Source organism: Protopterus annectens, chromosome 5.part0 (assembly GCF_019279795.1).
Source record: "Protopterus annectens isolate FY-2018-M chromosome 5.part0, PAN1.0, whole genome shotgun sequence".
NCBI classification, from domain to species: domain Eukaryota; kingdom Metazoa; phylum Chordata; order Ceratodontiformes; family Protopteridae; genus Protopterus; species Protopterus annectens.
Genome location: NC_056735.1, coordinates 974,287,430 through 974,311,075, shown reverse-complemented (window position 1 = coordinate 974,311,075; position 23,646 = coordinate 974,287,430). Strand labels below are relative to the sequence as shown.

The following is a 23,646-nucleotide window of genomic DNA, read 5'->3' as shown; positions in this document are numbered from 1 at the left end:
GTCTTTTTAAATACCCTCTTTTTGTGCCAACTAATTTAATGATGAATCATCCGGCTGGAGGTAATTCTCTCTCTACTTATTTGTCATTGTTCGATCATAAATTACTCAAATACAAGAAACTGTGCTTAGAGATAGAATATTTTGAAGAGTGTATTCAATCACAAATAGTCCCGAAAGGACTACGCTCTTGTCAATATCCAACAGGTGTACTACCGGACTCAAACTTTCATAAAGATCTAATTAAACTAATCAGCAAGGGTTTGATTTATTAACCCTAATGATTAAACATTATCTGACTATGGCTAAAGAAATACCAGAATATGTGCAGAGGCTTGATGACGAAATACGCAGACATGTTGACTTTCAAAGGTATAAATACGATTACAACAGGACTTTTCATACCATTGCTCAACATATGACAAAAGTGAAAGCAACTAAATTAAAGAAACTGAACCGTGACCATGTAAATATGAAAAAGGTATTGCTTTTCTACGCACACCACCATCGCAAATGTGCAAACCATAAGAGAATGCCCATCCCATGCATATTCATGAACAAGGAGGAGGAAACGAAAGAGAATGACGTCACAACACCAGATCACACAACTACAGATGATACAGGTGAAGGAACATCTAGTGGAGCATGGGGAAACAAAGGAATACGGAGGAGTGAGAGTATTCGTAACCAAGCACAAGGGCATACAACAAATAACAACACTTCCCAACATGGGAATATTAATTCTCGACAACAGAACAATTATCAAGGACACAATAATTCTACTCCAAGTAACCAGGGTTTTACTGGAGGCATGCACCAGAGGAAGAACAACCAAAGGAAAGCACACAACAAGAGATGGGGGCAAATGGGGGCAAATGAATTACTAGACTGTGAAACAGAACAAAATTGGTTATTACAAAAACACTGGAGGTGATTTCACAATATTTAATTACTCATCTTTTGTAGTACCTCCAGCACTGGTAGAACTACTAACACAAGGTTTAACGTTTATACCTGATCAAGGAATGAATATAGCTTTGACTGTAATTGACTTGAAAATGTTTGTAAGGAAACTTAATTTAAACATAATGATGGGTAATAATAACACTGAACCTAAGCCTTATTTTGTTCATAGCATGTTTAAGCCCCCCTTTGCACCCTGTATTACAAACATTTGAGGAAGTGTGCAAATTGGATATCCGTACTACACATAATAATAAAATTGGGTTGAGGAGAAATATGAGCAAAAATGACTGGGATATTTTAAATTTATTGAAAACAGCACATGTGATGATAATGAAACCCGATAAAAGTGGTGGATTGGTCTTTAAGGACATTGATGACTATGAGAATAGAACAGTAAATATACTAGAAACAGAACCTTATGAAAATGTTTCGTTAAGCCAGTTTAACATTGCTAACAAACATATTAAAATGTACATAAATGACTTGTTTATAGAGTGCAAGATAGATTTAGACATGTACAATTACATGAACATTTTGACTCCTCTGACACCAGTCATTTTCGTGGTACCGAATGTCCACAAAGACCTGCAAAATCCCCCATTGAGACCAATAGTTGATAGAAGAAAATTCCATCACTTATGCCAGTGCTAAGGTAGTGGACAACATACTCAAGAAATATGTAACACCTGAAAACCAGATATGCAAGGACTCACAGTCATTCCTAGAGAAAATCAACTTACTGGAATACAATGATGAATATAATTTCTTAACAGTAGATGTGAAAGATCTCTAGGCTTCCATCCCCCATACATTGAGTATTGAATGGGTATCTATCATGACGAAAAGGAAAGGGGTACCTACTGTAGAAATACAATTACTAGAGGAATTACTAGACATCATCCTCATTAATAATTCCATTTTATTCAAACACAAATACTATCTACAGAAAATAGGGGTGGCCATGTGTTCCCCATGTGGGGCGAGTTTCGCTAACCTAGTCATGGCTTACTGGGAGCATGAATATATCTTCGGTAACGTAGAAATGGCTAATCACATTTTTTTCTTTACTAGTTACCTGGATGATATATTCATGATTATTAAGGGAGACATTATAGTAGCTACTGAATTGGACAATTACTTTTAACAACATGACTAATTTTTTTACTATTTACTTTTACTTATAAGAACCAAGAAGTGCCTTATCTGGACATTAACCTCAGGAAAAGCACAGAGAGAGAGAGAGAGAGAGAATATAGTGCCAAAATATACAGGAATAAAATGTATTAAAATACTTTCTTGCACTTTTCAAGCTCTCACCCCTTCCATCAAAAAAGATCAGTGGTTAAAGGGCAGCTCATACGAGCTGCGAAAATGACTTCCACTGATTCAGACTTTAAATATGAATGTAACAACCTAAAACACATGTTCCAAAAACGGGCTTACCCTATAACATTACTAAATGAATTAGTAGAAGTTAGGGTCAAAAGAGTGACTGGTTATTACAAGCCCATCTTAAGTGGATAAATTATACAAGAAAATTTAGAAATTAGTCCTGTATTACCAAATACTGATGGAGAAAGAACCGAAACTATGAATTTCAAAACTGGATTTGTCACAACTTTTAGTTCTGAAGCATATAATACTATGACAATCCTACATAAAAATTGGAATTTATTGAAAGATAACAGGGAAATTATGGAGAAATTGAGTGCAAACCCTAAAATAATCTTTAGGAGAGGAATGAATCTGAAAAATAGACTGGAAGTTAAGACAACAATTGTAAATAGAAATCCTGGAATGTTTAAATGTGCTAGCTGCGCATACTGTAAATACACAGAGGAAGGACGAAGTGTTGAGATTAATGGCAGAATTTTGAAAATCAATAATAAATATAACTGCCAATCAAAAATGGTAGTATACCTTTCTAAATGTCAATTATGCCCTTCCTTCTATGTATGAAAAACATAAGTAAATTAAGAGAGAGAATTTACGAACATGTATGCACTAGCTAGACATATAAGTGAAAATCCTAACCACACATTTAAATTCCAGGTAATAGATTAAGTTTATGTAGACCCAAGGGGTGGAGCATTAACAGTAATTCTTAAACAGTTGGAATTACTGTGGCAAATACGTCTTAATGCATACATTACCCCAGGGCTTAACGAAATGTGTTCAATTCATTGTATGGTGAAATTAAAAAATCTGAAAAGATAACTATTAAGATTTTTTACTATTATTAATATGTGTAATATTTGATTTTTTTAAGTTAGAATGACAGTTCATGTTTTATTGCTTTTTTATGTTAGCATTGTTACTAAATATAGCATTATAGTAATGTTCCTTTAAGAGAACGTTAGCGGCAATCACATGGGACAAAAAGGAGGGTATTTAAAAAGGCTAATATGTATCTGTGATTTTATCTGAAGAAGTTCATATAACAGTACTGGATGAAAAGTGTTTAATCTTATTAAATTCTTTTTTTCATTATACCTGGAGTATCTGTTTCTTGTGCCTTGAACACTTTTTTGTTATTTTGAGTTTGCTTCCGATGTCTTAGTCTGGAGTTACTTACTTAGGAATGACAGAACATGAGTCTGGTTGCCTGGTTCTGTTTTGTTGGTAACAAAGACAGCCAAGATAAGGAAATGCATTGACCCTCTCCATTAATTATCAAAATATCCAAATATCTTGAAGGTAAGATTGAACACCAGATTTTAAAATGATGTCCACAAAAGGTGAATACCACAGCTAGCACTGCAAAATGCCAGTTTCCAATGTATAGTTTAAATATTACAATCAACTATCACCCCTTAAATCAGGCTAAACTTAATTTACTTCAAAAATTGTATTTTTACTTACTTGAAGACAGATGCAGATAAAAGAACCCAGTGGCAGATCCATGGACATTGGCTATTTCACAGATGTACAATCCACTCATGCTAGCATCAAGCTTTGACAGATGTAGTTTTTGCTCATTCTGTACGGATGATGGCAATGTACCATTCTTCCTGACAAATAAAATTTAAAATATAGTAACTGCTGAAATATGAAGGGCATCACATAAATTATCATAAGCATATTTTTCTTAATGTTTATTTTTTAAAATAATAGTAATAAGCACACATCTGTGTAGTCATCTTTAGTGGTTAGCTCTCAGCAGCATTTCCTCACATCAGGTAAGTCTTCTTGCATATAGAGAAACTCATTCAAAAGCTGCAGCTGCGTAGAGTACACACAGTGTAGACATACCATCCATCCTCAACCTCTTTTCCCATTTTTGCACATGGGGTCGGTGTGTCACTTCAACAGTGACAATTACCTCGAGCTAAGGTTTACACCACCAGGTAGCCCTGCCGCGGTAATTCATCCTTACCACTCACTCGCATACACACTCGCACCTATGGCTAATTTACAGTGTCCAGTCCACCTACTGTATGTCTTTGGAATGTGGGAGGTAATCAGAGCACACAGAGGAAACCCATGTCATTCAAAACTTATTACACTGAAAAATGCTGCACCACATTCAGGTGAACTTTTCCGCCAAATGCTACCCTAGACTGCTCCAAAACAAGTCTTAATAATTAAGGCTGTAATAAAAGGAGACAAAAATCTATAAATAATGTAGTGACTTCAAAATTATAGCCAACAGAGAGAATATCACAGAAAGGGATGTTTGTCATATTGATCACTGTTGCAGTAGCCTTAGCTATATGGGTTATATCCTGCAAAGGATATAACAGCTGACCAGCTTCCAAAGCTTCAGGGTCACCTTCTATGCACCCAAACTGTCAGGTAGCTCAAACTAAGTGACTCAAAGACAAGCTTAGGCATGAAAAACTTCAGAGCTTTACTGTACCAAACAGTATGTTCCTCTGAGGCTTCTGAGGATTGATAACTTGTGCTTTTGTTTGCTGGCCAGATAAGTTCCCTTTGGGAAAAAACTTCTGTTTTCTTAATTTTGTTTGTTTTACTATTTTCCTTTTCAAGAAATGTATTTATTATTTATTTATGTATTTATTTATGTATTTATTTATTTATTTATTTATTTATTCATTCATTCATTCATTCATTTTAAAGCTAGGAGTCTGTAACATGCTTTTAAACTGAGAGCTTCTTTTTTTCTGACAGTTTAAAAGTAGTGCAAAGTAAGTGAAAACATTTCTTCTGTGCATAAATTGTGTTTATTTTACTTTTATGATGCTGTCATAGTGTTTTTCAGTCAAAAAGGTAACTTTTGTGGACTGGTACGGTTTATTGGCAATTATTACTTGTCTTTCCCGTGAAAGAGTCACCATTTTTGGCTTGACCGTGAAACAGACCAGTCCCATGGTCGGACCTAATTCCAGTCACAAAAAGAAATATTTAAGCAAAAAAAACTTTGCCACCATTACAGACTAGCAATTTGCCTCAGCTACAGGTGGGGGACTCTGTTGTGGCCATTTGCTGCACCTCAAACCATTCATTGTTTACCGTGGATCCATCTGGTGTAGCACTTACAGCCACTATGGACTAGGGGTTTGCCAAGTCGTGGGTGCCAGTTGGTGTCCCAACAGTGAAAAGGGAGTGCCACTTTTGTCAGTCCTGGGAGATGGAAAAGGGAAGGTGTCCATCTTGTGTCACAATGCTGTACCCATCCCAAGCTGCTGCTGCCATTAGTAACATGGCTGGCCCCATTTTTCTTGTTGAAATGAAACAGAATACCAAGCATATTTATTCCCTTTTAATTTTCTTTAGATAGGAATAGTTTGTTAGGTATGGCTGAGAGTTATATTCAGGGTACTGACCCTTCTTGTAAGATCATTTCTGGTAAAAGAAAGAGGCATTACTATTTTTCTGAAGAGATTTAAGATTCTGAGTCTGAATAGGAAGATGCAGGGATGGATACAGTTTTTTCTCTCTCAAATTTCTGAATCAGAGTCATACCCGAACAGGAAGATGCAGGGATGGACAGAGGGTTTTTTCCTCAGATTTCTGATTCAAACTCAGAGAAGTCAGTTTTACATTAGGTTCATAGGTAGGTACTAGGCTATTGGCCCTAGGGCCTATATAAGCCTAGCCAAAAAATGTACCCTGGCTTTCGCCACCCAAGAAAATTATTTTCCTGTGCCCCTGTCGGCAGAGCCACAGAAGTGATCCCTGGGGTGAATTTCCCATTTCCCATCCAATCATCAAGATTTTTCTTGAAGAGTGCTAATGAGGAGCTCTGTTTGACATAGATAGGTAGTCTGAGTCTGTTGAGGGTTCTTTTTCTCTGAGACTATTGCTAGAATGTGCCAGTGTTTTCAGTGGTAAAACACTGAGGTTTCTCAGTCCCTTACAAAATACTATGAATTGTTACAGAAGGATTTCCCAGAACCTACACCCATTCATCCTGTTCTGTCTGCTTTACAGGATGTGTGTTAGTGCCTGCAGTTTTCCTGATAGTCAGCCAGTTGTCCCTAAAAAAAGCAGACAGGATGTATAAAATTACTCAGTCTTTTAAATTTTATATACTATTCCCAAACCTGACTCAGCAGCTATAGCTTTAGTTGATCTCACAGCTGCTAAGCACTCATTTAATTCCAATCCTACTCTTTCTGATAAGAATGGGTAAATTTTTGATAGGTATGGAAAATGTGTTTTTTTCTGCAACTTTGATTTTCAGAATTTTTAATTATCAGGCTCATACGTTAAAGTTTGTTCTGACAAAATGTGAAGGTATGAGGAATGTTTCATCTGTAATGTCTTCTTGTAAGGAAGCATCTGCTTTAAATAACTTAGCCTCTTATATTGCACCGGTCACTACTCATTGTTTTCAGTGTGTGTATGACTTTGTTGATACTTCTTCGAAGGCTATGATCACTGGTACTGTTTTTGAGGAGGTCTGCATGTTTTTTTTTTTTTTAATTCTCAGAACATGATGTTAAAAATGAGATTTTAAATTTTCCCTTGGATAAATATTTAGTATTTGGCCCCTGTGCTGCAGAGGTGGTACAAAAGTGTGATGAAAGGGGAAAGCTGATCCAGGGAATATCTTCAGTTCTGCTTTTCCAGATTTTCCAAGGGGTTTTCTATCTCCTCATTCTTGTGAACCCCTCCCACCCTCACCCCTTTTTTCTTGCAGAAACACTGAATTACCATTTTTGTCTTTGGCAACATATAATTTCAGACAAAGGGATTCTGAAAATCATTCATCAAAATCACAAATGCCAGTGGAAGGAAATTCTTCCTTCCCAAAGTGTCATTCCTCATCCTCCAGATCAGACTCTTGTTTCCACTGGTTCTTAATCACATGGAATCCCAAAAAGTGATAGAACAGTCTCTCCTTCCGAGGTAGAAAAAAGTTTTTATTCAGAGATATTCCTAGTGCCAAAGAACAAAAATTCTTGGAGATCAGTTCTGGATCTTTCTTACCTAAACCTGTTTGTGGTAGTCCCCAAATTCAAAATGATGTCACTGCACAACCTGCTCTTTCTTCTTCTTTCATGTTTCCTGGTAACACTAGATTTGAAAGATGATTATCACCACATCTCTCTTCATCCAGACTTCAGACATTTCTTATGGTTTTGTGCATCTGGATCACATTATCAGTTTCCAGACTTACCCTTTGGCCTATCTACTGCACTGAGAGTGTTCACCAAGTGTCTAACTCCATATAGCTCATTGCAGGTTACAGGGTAAACATATTTTGCCACATTTAGGCAACTTGCTTATCTTTGAGAGTGTTCCTGGGATGTCAACTAGACACCTCAATTTAAAGATCTTTTCCCCCACATGAAAAGGTAGATTTTTTTCAAGATCTTATTCTAATGTTTTCCACTCAGACTTCGGCCACTGCAAGGGATTATGAGTCTCATGGTATTTACGGTTTTCATTATATTTCTGTCAAGACTTCACATGTGAAAGATAAAGAGGCATCTGAAATCTCTTTGGTTCCAGCATCAACACCCTTTATCTTTTCAAGTCCAGTGTTGGGCTTTGCCAGAAGAGAAATATTTTGGTGGAGCCAACAGATATCCTTAAATTCATATCTTCCCTTTTCAATACTTAAATACTTAGACTAATTACATCAAATTTAAACTTTCCAATTACATTCCACATGGAAAGTTTTAATTTGATGTAATTAGTCTAAGTATTTAATTGAACAATTGGTTTCATTATATAAGTGTATACAGGATTTTACTGCTTGTATTCTCCTTTCAAGGTTAATGCCAAGGCACTATAGAGAGTTTTTTATTAAAGCTTTGCATTGGTGGGTGGATCCTGGTCTTATCTTATGCTTAAATAGTGTTGTGATGGACTCTGCTTCACATAAAGAGCCTATTAATTAGCATGGGGATCCTCTAAGACTCATATCAGTCTTGCAAAAATGTCTTTATTTATGTTGCAAGCAAAATTTATATCCTTGAATCTAGTGATTCTGATGCTGCTCATTTTGCAGATGTGCAAAAAGCCCATCAGAGCTAGACCTGGGAATGCCTTGTATGCCAGGTACAGATTGATCTCAGTAACCTGTAGGAGAATGAGCATATAGATAAGGCTTTAATGTGATCTGTAAAGTACAATGTGCTTATACCATGGATTCTCCTGATAAGCAGTTACATATGTCTGGTGAGCTGAAGAGGGCAATATAGTCAATGGTGGGTCTGATAAGGGCCAAATAAAGTGGCACTTTGAATTCCTTTGACATGGATGCCAAGCCCTTATTTACGAGTTGGATGAAATAGAATGATTTTCTTACTTCTCTGGTCATATGTTGATCAAAGGACAGATTACTGTCTACATATGTTCCCAAATCTCCTCACTAACAGGTCAACTTTTAGGAGTGTCTTATCGGAGTAATAATTAGCCTCATTGGCAGTTTCCCAAAAGGCACTATAATGCATTTCTTAGCATTGAGTTTTAGTCTATGACTTTGGCACCAGTCATTTGTCTGTGATAGTCCCTCTTGTAAGATGTTTGTGTCACAGGAAGAATCTATGATAGCTCCCAATTTTCAGGTATCTGCAAATGTGGCCAGCCAAAGGCCTTGACATTAGCCTTTACCTCCAAGAAGTAGACGCTAAACAGAAGAGGTCCCAGGACAGAGCCCTGAGGCGCCCTACAAGTGACTGGTCTCTTAGTGGAGGCAGTGTCACCAATTCTGACTTCCTGGGTTCCTGTCTGAGAGCCAGCTGGCAATCCAGTGAGTTATGTATGAGTTTAGGCCCAGTTCAGTGAGTCTGTCAACTACACCTGAGTGGAGTAATGTGTTGAATGCCTTAGCTAGGTGCAGCTAGGCGATATACACCATTTTTCCATTATCCATTGTCTTGGTGACCTTTTCAAAGAAGTTTGCCAGTTTGTTTAAGCATGACTTTCCCTTGACAAACTCAAACTGGATTTGGGTCCAGTGTCTAAAGTTGCCTATGTCTTTGTTGACCATTTTCAAGATAATTTGTTCAATGGTTCTGCATATTAGACTAGTCAGACTAATAGGTCTGTATTCTCCAGGGCTGATTGAAGGCTCACCCTTGTGAAGTGGGATAACCATTACAGTCCTCCCTTCTTGTGGTACAAAGCCTGTTTTGAGGCTATAGTTGAAAAGTGACCTAAGTGGTCCTGATAGGTCATGTTTCAAGCTATTTAGGACACATCCTGGGATATTGTCGGGGCTCACCCTGGCTGTGTTTTTAGCCTTAGAGAGTGCCACAAGAACCAGATCCCTGTTAATAACTGTGGTGGATTATATTAGTAGGTATTTTATGGGGGGAGGTGGGGGGCAGTAGAAGGTGAAGTTTGAGCTGAATCTGCCAGGCAGCAAATTCACTGTGCTGCTCTGATCAGTGAAGGTGGCACCACTCACCACTAGTCTGGCACACTGATGTGTGCTGCCTTTGAAGTTTTAGACACAGCTGTAGAAGGCTTTGTGGTTGCCTTTAGCATGTGAGGCTATCTTGACCTCATAATTAGCTTTGTTGGACTCAATTAGTTCTTTTAGCTTCCTGTTTACTTTAATTAGAGATCTCCTATCATTATGGGAGATACTCTTTCTTATTTTAGCCATGACATTTTTCCTTTTGTTATATACCTTACTAAGGTTAGGATTCCTCCGGTGTGGTTTGTTTTTAGTTTTTGTTTTAAACTTATTTCTAGTAGGTACAGCAGCCTCTATACAGCCATTTACATGGTTGTACAGGGTCTCTGTGAACAATTTCATATAGGCTGCTGTGAACTTGGGGTTGGGAGGGGAACTGAATGATGACAAACTATCGCTTAATAGGATGTCATTTGCTTTTGAATAGTTCCTAACTGTTACAGGGTTTGCTGGGGTTACCAACTGAGTTTTATTTAGAAGGAAACAGCTTTGTGGTCAAACTTCATCAGTGAAGATGTGATACTGGGGGTTGCAGCACTCTTCCATAATTGTGAGTACCAGGTCCAGTATGTTTGAACCTCTGATGGGTGCAAGGACTATCTGCTCAAGGGTATTTGTGTTAATAAAAGTCATGGAACTGTTGTGCCTGCGAGTATGAGTCAGTGTATAGATTTTGTTAAAAAAATGAAAGAGGCAGTACCTAAACAACTGTCCAAAAGCAGTACGTCATTATTAGCTCATAGCCATTTCTGTTATACTCTTTTTTTTTTTCTTGTAACCTTCTTGCCTCCATCAGTTTAGCCTTGGAGGACAGTTTCTACATTGTGTGTGTGTGTGTGTGTGTGTGTGTGTGTGTGTGTGTGTGTGTGTGTTTGTGTGTGTGTTGGGGGGTGAAGATGATGTCCTTCTGTGTCACTGTTGTAGTATTCTACATAAAAAGGATCCACCAGCAGGGCAGCCTGTTGCTAGGCCAGCATGCAAAAGCCTAAAAATATCTCTTAAGCACCATATGTCACATTTATGCTCTCTTCACATTACACATGGCATAAAAGGGATGTACCGATGCAACCAATGCAACTATCCAGAACTTCTCTGCCACCACAAGAAGGAATTTGAGTAGCGGATTCAACAGTTTGCTCTCAACTCAGGCTGACCCTTTCAGCCTCTAGTCCCTTCTCAAGAACTGTTCACCAGTGCCTCGGACATGAGGCAGTGAGCTTCTCTTGGTCACTTGAAATTTTAGGGTCTTTGGCCTCCCCATCAGAAGTCAGACCATATCAACATCAAAGAGATGACAACTCTGATTCTGGCCCTTCGGGCTTTTCATCCCATGCCCTCTCTAGGCCCCTTGAAGGTGTACATAGACAACACTACAGTGATGTGGTATGTCAACAAGCAGGGGGGCACAAAATCTTAACTCCTCTGCAGGGTAGATATTCAGACTTGGGAAGTGGCATTAAATTATCAGTTAACTCTTCAGGCTGTATACAGTCCTTCAAAGCACAATCTAGAGGCAGACTCTCTAAGCAGGTCCAAAACACAAGCTCATAAAGGGATGCTTCACAGACATGTGTTTCTGGGCATTGTCCATCTGTGTGATATTCCTTGGGTAGATTTTTTTACCTCTCCCTCTAAACAGGCAGCTTCCTTTCTTCTGTTCCAGAGTGCCATGCCATCTGGTGTGGAAGATGGATGTCTTTTCTTTTCCTTGGAAGGGGATGTTTCTTTATGCTTTACCTCCTCTTCCTCTACTCCCCAGAATCCTGCAGATGATTCAGCTGAACTCCCCAAAAATCTTGCTAGTGACTCCCTTTTGGCTAAAACAGCACTTGTTCCTCTTCTTAATGCATCATCACAAGTTACCTCACCGGCTGAATCTCCTCACACAGGACAAGGGGTCACTCATACATCCTCACTTGCCCACTCTGCAACTGACACTGAGGGTGACAGGGTTTTGATCCCTTTCAGGCACATGTTTTCTGAGAAGTGCTCAGGGTTTTACAGGAAGCAAGAAAACCCTCAACCAGAAAATCTGATATGTCCAGATGGAAAAGACTTTTAGTCTTGTGCCATGCTTGCAACCAGGACCCTTTTTCAGTAGGGGTCCCTCTAGTCCTGTCTTATTTGTATGAGTTGCTCCAGTCTGGCTTGGCCTATTCTTCTGTGAAGGCCCATTTCTGCTTGTCTGCCCTTGAATCCTCTTATGACTTCTCATTTTGAGGTCAAACAATTTCTTAAAGGTGCCCTGTATATTAGGCCACCAAGAAAACCTATTCCTCCTCCTTGGGACCTTCATTTTGTTTTGGGAAAATTGACTAAGGCTCATTTTGAGCCTGAAGATTCTTCCTCTTTGCAACACTGTACCTGGAAGACTATTTTGTTGTAGGCTCTTACTTCTGCTCTGAGGGTTTCTAACCTCTTGGCCCTTATGGCCATTCCTCCTTTTTTGTTTTGTTTTGTTTTTTTTCACAAGGACAGGGTGTCCCTTCATACTAATCCTTCTTTTATGCCTAAGGTAGTAAATACGTTGTCCTTGAATCAGTCAGTACAACTCCTTCTCTTTTTTGCTTCTCCTCACTCTCCAGTGAGAGGGTCATGCATAACTTGGATTTGCACAGACAGTTCAGGTACTATTTGGATAAAATTTGGACTGTTCACAAGTCTGATGAGCTTTTTGTTTCTTTTTATCCCAGGTCTTTGGGTTTGGCTGTTTCTAAGCAAACCATCTCCTCCTGAATAGCTAAATCCATTTCCTTTTGTTATTCTTTTCATGGCAAATCTCTGTCTACCTCTGTTAGAGCTCATTCCACTAGAGCTGTTGCCTCGTTGGGTGCCTTCTTCAAGGAGTTGGACACCAATTCCATCCTTTAAGCAGTTACTTGGTCTTCTGTCCACACCTTTACTAAGCATTATAAGTTGGATATGGTTCTAGGGCCAGAGCAGGTTTTGCTGACACTATTTTACATGGGTTTGTTGACGGCTCTTCTCAGCCTTGAACCTCCCTTTCTGTTTCTTGAGCTTTTTGACTCTCTCTCTTTTTTATACAGAATACTGCAACAATGATATAGCAGGACATAGTACAGTTGTGTAAAATCTTACTTCTCTCTTCACTGTTGCAGCTTTCACTCCCTCCAACTCCCTCTTGTTTGTTCTGCATTTTTTCTTTCTTGATGTGCACGGACTCCTTTGTCCTAGGAGGTCTTTCTCTTCTGGGGCAATTCAGTTCTGAGTAGTTGAGTCCTTATGTCCTTTTTATACCCTACATTCTGTGTGGGGAGAAGAAATGTGACATACAGTGCAGACAAGATCCTTTTAGGCTTTTGCATACTGGCCGAGCATTGGACTGCCCTGGCAGGAGATCCCTTTTATATAGCATACTGCAACAGTGAAGAGAAGGACATCTACTATTATGGTAAGATTTTACACAAGTGTACTTTTGGTTCCACTGCTGGAAGTTTATTGTTCTGTTGCTTAATATAATCACCTCTGAGGTTGTTGTACCTTGAATGAATAAAAACTAAACCTGCGCTGTCCTTCAAAAAGAATCACTCTGTACTTCACATTGGCTGCAACAACAGCCGTAGTACTAAGAGTATCCTAACTAGTCTCACAACTTGTAAACCCTTTTCAAACTGCAAAATGCAATTGTGCCTAACATATCCCTGAAAATTCTGCACTTCTCTAAAACTGTTATACTACTGTACTGCTCAATTTAATTTATCCCTTTTACCACACAGCTACATTAACAGAGGAGTATAAAAAGAAGTTATGTTCTTATCATAACGTTCCATCTGTTCCGATCTTCAATAATTCTTGACTGATGGGTTCGGTTCTGAACCCTCAGAACCGACTTGGCCGTTATGCAAAGCTTGTGCCAGCCAAAAACTCTCAAGCTAAGGCTCGACCCATACTGCCTCTCTTCACTTTACCTCAGATCGAGTTTGCCTACCATTAAGAAAATATGGAAACTCTGTCTGAGGAACAACCCTATAAAAACCCCAAGACTAGTTCCAAAGCTCCAGCAGTCTCTAGGAGGGGGCAGAGTCCCCAGCTACTTTAGATCCTCGGCAGCCCTAAGGAAGGATACTCCTGAGCACCACAGAGCCAAAGGATGCTCTTTCCCTGGTGACAATGTCTGATTTGTAATGAGTGCTAAAGGTATATGAGGTAGCCCAAGTTGCAGCTGTGCATATGTCTTCCATAGAAGCTCTGGAATGAAAGACTGCTGAAGTAGAATCATCATGCAGAATGAGTCTAACTTTTGTTGGAAGTTTAAGTTTACTCTGATTGTACATAAAGGCAATGCAGTCTCTGAACCATTTAGACAAGGCGACCTTTGAAACCAGTTTTCCCAATCCGGTACCTGAAAAGGATAGAAATAGTTGGTCTGATTTTCTAGAGGCTTTTGTTCTGTCCAAATAAAAATGTAATTGTCTGTGGACATCCAAAATATGCAAAAAATACTCGCCTTTGTTTGAAACATTTGGAAAGAAAACTGGTAAGGCTATGGTCTGGTTGATATTTGGACTCTGATACCACTTTAGGAAGGAAGGAGGAATTGATTCTCAGTGATAGTCTTTCTTTGTGGAAGATAATATATGGATGATTCACACACAGAGCCTGAAACTCTGAAATTCTCCTAGCAGAACTGATAGCTATTAGGAAGAAGATCTTCCAAGATAAAAACCTGAGGTCACAAGTGGCTGCTGGCTCGAAGGGCTGTTGAACTAGGCTTTGTAAGACTAAAGTCAAATCCTAAGGTGCTATCAGATCTTTGAGTAGGGGTTTCAAATGCTAAACACCTTTAACAAAAATTTTGCGAAGACGATGAGGCATCAATGAATGATCATCAAAACCATTATGAAAATTCAAAATGGCAGCTAGTTGTAGATGGTGAGGCTCCCAATTGAAATAAGGTGGCTAAGTATACCAGGACTTTATCAAGTGATGCCGAGAAAGGCTTAATGCCATTTGTACCTGACCAAACAGAGAATCTTTTCCATTTGTTTAGGTAAATTTTCCTGGTGGACGGTTTATGGGAAGCCAGAAGAATCTTCTGCACTGGGGAGGACAAGTTGTTTTGTCTGGCAATTACTAGAATTGGAGAAACCAAGCTGTCAGCTTGAGATGTTGAAGATTGGGATGTACTAAGCCCTGAGGGTGAGACAGCAGGTCTGGAGTTGGATCCAGACTCCACAGGCGGTGAACCAGTTGAGGCCAAAGAAAGGGAAACCACACTTGACGGGGCCAGTAGGGTCCAATGAGAATCACTTTGCTTCTCAACCATTGTGCTTTCCTCAGAAACTGGGGAATTAGTGGAATTGGGGGAAAGGCATACAGAAGTCCAGGGGGCCGATCATGAAGAACTGTATCTCTTGGGGACTCCCCGTGAGGGAGAACTAGGGCAAAGTAGCGGCTGTTTTTGTGGTTTATGGGAGAGGCAAACAGGTTGCAGCAAGGCTGACCCCATTGATGAGATTTTCGTTGCTACTTTGGTATTGAAACCACTCATGAGGCAGAAGGATACACCTGCTTAGTTTGTCCGCAATAAATTAAAGCTTCATAAGTTATAACTTATGAAGCTTTAACTTATTTAGGATATTTGTATTCATTCTTTTAGTGGCACATATCTCTATTTTATTTGTAGTATTTGAATATGTTCTTCCTTCAGTTAGACATTTGATACGTTTGTGAAATTTGTAATATTGCTTTAATTAATTTAGTTGTTTTAATTATGACGTGATTGATTAATTAAGTTGTATATTTAAGGAACCTGAGTACATGCATGTTCTTGTATTCTGATGAAGTCCTGCCTGTTGGGGGATAAAAATGCTCAACATTTTGGTTTGCTTTTAATAAAGTGACTTTTTACATCCATTGGGACCCTCTTTCAGTGCGTTTTTTTACTTGGTTATTTGCCCTCAATCACGTTCGAGTTCCCCAGGATATGTGTTGCTATTAGAAAGTGGTTGGAGGCAACTGCCCTTTGCCAAACTCTTAAGACTTCCCGACATAGAGGGTAGGATCTGGTTCCCCCCTGTATATTGATATACCAGACTACGGACATGTTGTCTGTTTGGCTAGCTATTGTCCCCAAGGAAAGGGCAGACTGAAATGCTTGCAAGCACTGCCCTCCATTCTAGGACACTGATGTGCAAATTGGCCTCTTGTGGGTCCCAAGTGCCTTGGAAAGTTTTCCCCAGAAAATGCCCCCCCACCCGATCTGGGAAGTGTCCGTGGTCACTACGGCCTTGGGTTGAGAGGGGAAGAAGGCACAGCTCCATACATTTTCTTCTGGCTTCATCCACCAAGATAAATCCTTCTTGCAGTGATTTGTTATTAAGATAGGATGGGACATGGGGTGTGTTAGAAGTGACCACTGAGATGCTAAGAGCCATTGAAGCAGCCTCATGTGATACCTCATTAGGAAAACTAATGTTATTGTTGCTGCCATGGATCCAAGAAGTTGTAGTACTAGACGAGCAGGAACTTTGTCCTGGGAGACGATCACTTGAAGTTGCGACCTTAGCTATAACAACCTGTGATGAGGATGGGAGGCCACACAGGATACTGGATTTAGCCTTGCTCTGATGAATTCCAGGTCCTGCGTGGGGGATAGTTGTGATTGGTTTTGGCAAGATGTAGAACAGAGTCTATGGCGCAAAGCAGCAGATGCCTGGGGGGGTGGTGAGGAGCCAGTCGTCTAGATATGGAAACACCCAGAATCCCTGTAGTCTCAAATAAGCTGCTACAACTGCCGTGCATTTGGTGAACACCCTAGAGGCTGTAGTGAGACTGTGCTCAGAACTGATAATGACTGGCTCCTAGCCAGAAGCGCAGATATCTTCTGGAGCGATTGTCCATTTTTATGTGGTAATAAGCATCCTGAAGATCTACACAGCACATCCAATCGTCCTTCTCTAAAAAAAGAAGGATAGATTGAACCATGACCATCCTGAATTTTTGTCTATTGTACAAATTTGTTCAATATGCTGAGATCCAAGACTGGCCTCCAGTCCCCTGTCTTTTTTGACACTAAAAAGAATCTTGAGTAGAATCCGGTTCCTATCTGGTCTGTTTAGACTGTTTGGATGAGACTTTTTTTTTGAAGCAGCTTTTGAATTTCTAGTGCTGCTAGATCCCTCTGACTGGGTGGAACATTGTGGAATCACCTTTGGGGTTTGGGAAAAAGACTGAAGGGAATGTGATAAACTCTGGTGATAACTGTCTGCACCCAGGAATCCGATGTTATTGTGAGCCAGGCTGAATGGTGCAGAGAAAATCCTCCCCTGACTGCTTCCAGAAGTAAGCAATCAAGCCTCCATTCAGATTTTCCACTCCTCTGATTCCTACAATAAGGTCATTGTGGAGTGGAAAAACACACATCCACAGCAGAAAAGGTCTTCCCGTCCTTCTCACACCTGGCTAATGTGTCTCTAACTTTGGGGCCAAACAAAGAAGTAGCATCAACAGGAGCTCTGACAAAGGAAGACTTGAAGGGGTCCACAAAATCACATAAGAGTATCCAGGCATGGCACGTAATGGCAATGCCTGTACCTGCTACTATAGCCGTCCCTTCAGCTGTATGCACAATAAGCCGCATACATGAATTTGAGATTGACTCCAGGGTAGCAAGCTGAGAGACAACCTTATCTCGGACCTCATCAGACACTGCTAGACCCTTAGACCAATGGGGCTGATCCTCTGGGGCTGAAAGGATCTTGTCCGTTCTCCAGGGAATAGGGTCCTGGATGTCAGGAGCCTTCCACACATGCTTAACAATCAATATGATTAGTTCTTCAGTGGGTGGGGTCACCCAAGAAGTAGATGGGCGGGCACGAAAAACTGACAAGAAAACAGATTCTTCAGAGGATGGGTTTGAGGGCTTCCAATCACCCATCTGTTTTAATATTTCCAGAAAGTCTCCAAAGGAGACATCTTCAGAGGGTGACCATGGGGACCCTTCCCCTTCATCATAATCTGTATCCTCAGTGGTGACTGATTCTTCTGGAGAATCCAGATGCTTCCTCTTGCACGATCTCTTACAGAGTGGCTCCTCAGGAGGAAGTTCTGAGGAGTACTCTGAAGGGAGAGACCCTGAACTAGGGCATATTGCTGCTCTTGTGCCCACTGTCCAGATGTAGCAGACTGTGGCAGCTGCAAACCAGAGGGAACAACAATATGGCACTTCAAAGGGGATGGAACCAACTGGGAGCCTGCTGAGGCTAAAGACTTCTCCATAATCTGGAAGGCAGGCCCACCCAAAGAGGGAAGGGAGCCTGGAACTCAAAAGGACAACCTTGGAACTGGGGTCATGCACCGCGCCAACAAGCTGCCTCACAGAATAGGAGCCAAGACAGGACTTGAAACTACCATGGTCCCAAGAGCCACAGACAGCACCGTAGAAAAAATCGGAGCCGACCCAAGGATCCCAGAACCAGCAAACAAATCTCGCTCCCATGGGTGCAACGGTTCCAAAGGAGCCAAAGACCACAGAGTAGATTCCAGTGCCAAGGTGAGATCCACTGTTGGTATCTAGGCAGTTGGCACCGGGAGCGTTGAAGGAATGGGCTCCAAGACCTGGGAGGAGGTTGAAGGAGGAACATATGTAAGGAGTCCTGGGAGAGTAAGCCTCAGCTCCGGGAGGGAGGGAGGTCCGAGAAGTTGCAGGAAGGCCTCTGGCTGTCAAGAGCTGATCCACTAATCTGACTACATTCAATTACAATAGACTCCTGGAGGAAGGGACTGACATTCTCGAAGAAGATTTGGGTCTTTCCACAAAGGGACTCAGCTGCTGACCCAAAAGGGTTCTATTGAAGGGGAATATCTAGTCCTGGGAGGACATATAACATTGACCTTTGGCACCATGGTCTGCTGAATAGAGGGAGAAAACCGAACTGAATCAGTAGATGTAGTAATTGTTGGTGCTGGAGATGTCACTGCCAAAGTGGTTTGGGTAAGATCAATAGCACCATTATTGATTTTGTTGTCTTTGGTGCCAGACCAGAAGTCAATGACATTTTTTGGAGCTTTCACCTTTGGTTTCAAAGAAACTGTCGGAACCTGAGATTTTTGAGATTTGGAGTCATGTACCTTAGAGGAAGACGGTACCGAATGGCTCCATTTTTTTGCTTCAGACTTTGGAGAATTTAAAGTCTCTGCCTCAGAAAGAGCTTCACTGAAGGGAAACTTCAATAAGCCTTTAAGAATTAACTTATTCCATATTTCTGCAACAGTTTGGGCACTAAAGCCCTTACAGATATCACAAGGAGGTTGAACTTCCAGATGAGGGACACCCAAACAGTAGACAAAAGAAAGACGCCCATCGGAACTGGACATCTTTCTGCCACAGTCCTTACATTGTTTAAACCTGGAGGTTTTTGTTTCTCTGCCATGTCCAGTCAAATCACATGACACGCACACACAGACACACACTCGCTTGTAGTGAAAAAAGGGGGAATAAAGGAAAGAATCAGCAGAAAAATACCAATAATGGTATTAAAAGGGTCACCAATGGTAAGAGGGAAGGGGAGGCCTAATACCAGCAAGGGTAGAGGAGAAATACCGGGAGGTAAAACGGGGTTAGAAAGCTTCAAGGAGGGGTCACTCACATGAAAAAAATTAAACGACAGTAAGTGTTAAAGAATTAAAGAGTTTTGAAGCAATGTAATTATGCAAATAAGCAAAATGTTAGGCACTTAGCTGAGAGCATCGGCTGATACGTCCAATTTTCTATGTGGCAAATGAGATATGAGGTAATGGGAAGACAGGCAGTATGGGTAGAGCCTTATCTCGAGAGTTTTTGGCTGATGCGAGCTTTGTATAATGGCCGAGTCAGTTACGGGGGTTCAGAACTGAAACCATCAGTCAAGAATGAATGAAGATTCACAACATCAGATCATAGTTTCCTACACTTTAACCATGATTACTATAAATGGTTTAAATTCAGTATTATATTCCTACTACATGACTGTGCCAGAACTCACTTCAGATGCAACTTACTAGCTAGTGCGATTTTTCTCCCCCTTTCCCTAGGTCGTGCTACCTGGAATATGTTTATATAAGTAAGGTTATGTGGGATCACATCCCACAATACAAAGTGCAGAGAATTTTTTTTTTTGTGTGTGTTTAGGGAAGAATTACACTGTTAAACTTACGTAAGGTATGCATTGCAGTGGCAATGGCTTTAGACTTAATGAGTCATTAGGAAGTGTCATATTATAACAACATTCACATAGACAGGCAACTTAGAAACAAACTATGTCTGAATCCGTACATAACAAATGCTACACCTATCCACTACTACAACAGAAGACTAAGTAAAATAACTCCCAGTGACTTAAGGCTTATCCTGCTAATTATGAACAGAATGGGTTCAACTAGTATCACTCTCTTATGTCAGGCACACTCTTAAAGAACAGCTTGAATGCCTTTACCCAACATAAACATCCTAAACATTTTGATTAAACTATCTGATGTTGTTTCTCCTTATTATAGCCTCTTTCTCTCTTGGCAGATGACAACAACCTAAACTCACCTATGAAACCACTTTTAACAAAATGTACTGATCTAAGAATCATATACAAAATAGTGTGAAAGCATTCCAAACTCGCAAACTGGTCTACAAGCAACATTCATGGAGTTACTGAAAAATGCTCAAACTATATGCCCAAGTCTTGAGATATATTTAAATTATCAGGATGACCACTATGTATTTGGGAAGGTTATGTCATTTAATGCAACAAGAGGGGAGAATTGTACTTGTTCGAGTAGCTCAATGTCGCCGTACTGATTCTTGAGTCTTCCTGCAATGCAGAAAACCATGACCAGCCTGATCTCCAGAGTCTTTACATCGTCCCTAGCTGATGGATGAAGACCGACGAATACATGTCAAGCTATAAGAAGGGCATTCATCAGCATCATTTATAGAGCTTTCTAAGCAGTGAATGAGCAGTTTGATGCCTGAGGACAGCGCCACCTCTCCAGCTGTCTGAATTTTAAGTGTGAATGGGGGAACCACAGCAGACAGAAAGGGGATGACGGAAATAAAAGGATTATCTGCAGAACATCTCCTCTGCCCCTTGCTTTGCACCCAGCAAGGGGGAGAGAAATGGTCAGCAGACAAAGGGCTAGAGTATGGGAGTATGTACTGCAGCATTGATCTACTGAAAACTCTACAATTACGGTAAGTGGGACACAACTGAACCACGTTTTTCATGGTCAGTGCTGATTCATGGGAGGACTCCCAAAGCTAAACGCTGAGTGCAGGGTCATGTATATGATCATAGTAAATAAGATTTTGCAGGATGGCAGAAGTGAAACCTGTTTTAGCCCTGGAGACATTGCCTAGTTTATAGCATTTTGTAAAAGGGGGCATCATGTTACATGTGGCTGCCTCTAGGATGGCCTGGGTAGGAATTCCTTTGAGGAAAGCAGTTGCAGTCACCCATGTCTGATGGAGTGGGCTTTTATATGCCAAGTCCTTTCTACGGTGTGAGTAACATAATTTATTTTACTCAGCTATCCATTTAAAGATGGTTTGTTTGGAGACAGGCTTGCCCTGTTTACCCTCTGCAAAAGCCAACAGCAATTGCTCTGCTCTATTACGACTTTTTTCTTGTCTAGGCAGTACCTAATCTACCTGTGCACATCCAGGGCTTGCTCTCCCCTGTTCTGTGGATTTGGGATAGCCTGGTTTAAAGTATGTTCTGATACCACCTTAAGCATAAAGGATAGGTTTGTTCTGGCAAAGTGAAATTTGCTCCGGGGTTCTTTTGTATGGTGTTCTTCCACTATAGGAGTTGCTTTTTTAGGCATGAAAGGAGGGGCAGCAGGGCATCCAAGGGGTTGGGAGAACTGCTCCAAAACATTTTTTACAAACCACTGAAGTTTCCTCACGTGCAGCTTTGCTAACAGAATCATGAAAATGCATGATGCCATATATCCTAGTATCCTCAGGAATTCTCTTGTAGTGATGAGTTGGTTTGGAAGCAGACCAGTCAGGTAGCCAGTCCAGAAAACAACATTGTTGTGGGGATGGAAGTCTTTCTGTTGAATGAAGTTTATGAAGGCTCCCATAAAGAGGACCCTTGTTTGAGGAACAGTTGAAATTTGAAGACTTAAGGAGAGGCCTACCTTCTGAAAATAGTGTATAGTGATATTTAAGGGGTCCAGGGTCTCAGAAGTGTATCTTGCCTGAATGAGACTCATCTAAGTATGGGTAAATATGAACACTTAGAGTTCTGAAATGTGCTATCATTTGTTAAAAGTCTGGGAGCAGTAGCTAGCCCAAATGGTAAAGCACGAGACTGGAAGTGGAAGCCTGTTGCTACAAACCGTAGGTATTTTCTGTGACTGTCTACTATGGGGACATGGAGGTAAGCATCTGTCTATGGTGACCATAGATGCATCTTGGAAGATCATGGGCAGTAATTTCTGCAATGTAAGCATTTTGAATTTTGGTATACTGAGAAACTTGTTTAGCTTTGAGAGGTCCCTTTATGTTCTGCCAAGTGCCTCTGTTCTATGGACTAGAAAAATCCTTGAGTAAAAGACTTTTCCCTCTTGTCCTGGAGGGACAGGATGGATGGACTCTTCTTGAAGCAGTTCACTGAGGATAGATGGTTAGAGGCCTTCTTGCTCTTTTGGTGGTTTTGCAATGCCCAAGAAGGGGGGCACGTATCTGTATTGAATACAGTACTACTTCTCTATGATGCTGAGGATCCATTAGTCCCTGGTGATGGAGTTCCACTGCTTTAAGAAGGAGAGTCTTCCTGATTGAGGCATGGAAGGGATGGGAAGGGGTAAGGGAGGTTGGGGTAGAACATAGTCACTCTCTATGCTGTGCAGGTTCTTGCCCTTTGTGACTGTTCTGTTTAACATCTCCTAGACTGCCTTGGTTTTTTACCTTGGAGAGGCCTCTCCTTGTCTTGTCTAGGTGGGAAAGGTCAAAGTTTTTAAGGGTAATTTCTACTGATAACTCGGAGTCGGAGACAGGTAAATTTTTTTCACAGTTTTAATTTGCTTTCCTTTTTTGTCCAGTTTCTCAAAAAAAATATGTTCAGCGGGAAGACAAAAAGGAATTCCTTGTCCAATGGGGCATCCAGTACTTCAGCCTTTACCTGATCTGACAGGGGCTGGGTATTGAACCATGCATGTCTGCGGATGACAGTACCTGTAGCAGCTGCTCTGTAAGAAACATCTAAGGCATCACAACCATATTTTAAGGAGTGCCTGGAGACTTACAAAGCTGCTTTGGCTATCTCCTGGATTTCCTTGGATAAGGTTCTATCCACAGTACAGTCTATCTTAGCAAGCATTTTTTCTTGAAGAGATTCAGGGTACTTTAGCATATGGAATTGAAGTGGGGGGCACAAGCATAGGATTTCTTCCCAAATCTGTCTAGTAATCTACTTTCCCTGACATTAGGCAGGGGATGTCTTGTTGTTCTTTGGGGACACCTTTTGTGGATTCATTGGAGACAATAAAAGGATAAGCCTTTGGATTTTGAGAGAGGTGTTTTTGAGATTCAAGCACTCTGTAAACTCTGTCTGGTTTCATTGGAGCAAGAGGTAGAGAGTCAGGGTGTAGAGCTATGTCATCAAAGACATCATCCAGTACAACATGTACTGCAGGAATAGCCAGTGGTCTGGGTGAAGCTACACTTAGCATTTCCCTGAAGTAAACCTGGGCCTGGGACAACTGCTTACTTTCCCAAATGAAAGCCTCTTTTATTTTATGTAGGATATCCCCAAAGGAAAGGTCCTCATAGGGGAGATGGAAGACAGGGTGTCATGAGTCTACATCTGGGTACATCTGAGGTGGCAAGAGGCCAGAGTAAGGTA

General features: G+C 40.7%; 1 protein-coding gene across 2 annotated transcripts in view; it reads right to left on the bottom strand.

The window, feature by feature from the left end:
- Window positions 1-23,646, bottom strand: part of LOC122802910 (nectin-1-like) — a 2,017,182-nt gene that overhangs the window by 1,004,725 nt on the left and 988,811 nt on the right. For both annotated transcript variants that reach the window (XM_044072733.1, XM_044072732.1), the window contains exon 5: window positions 3,826-3,974. In XM_044072733.1, the coding sequence (XP_043928668.1) occupies window positions 3,826-3,974 (149 nt within the window). The remainder of the gene's footprint in view (window positions 1-3,825; window positions 3,975-23,646) is intronic.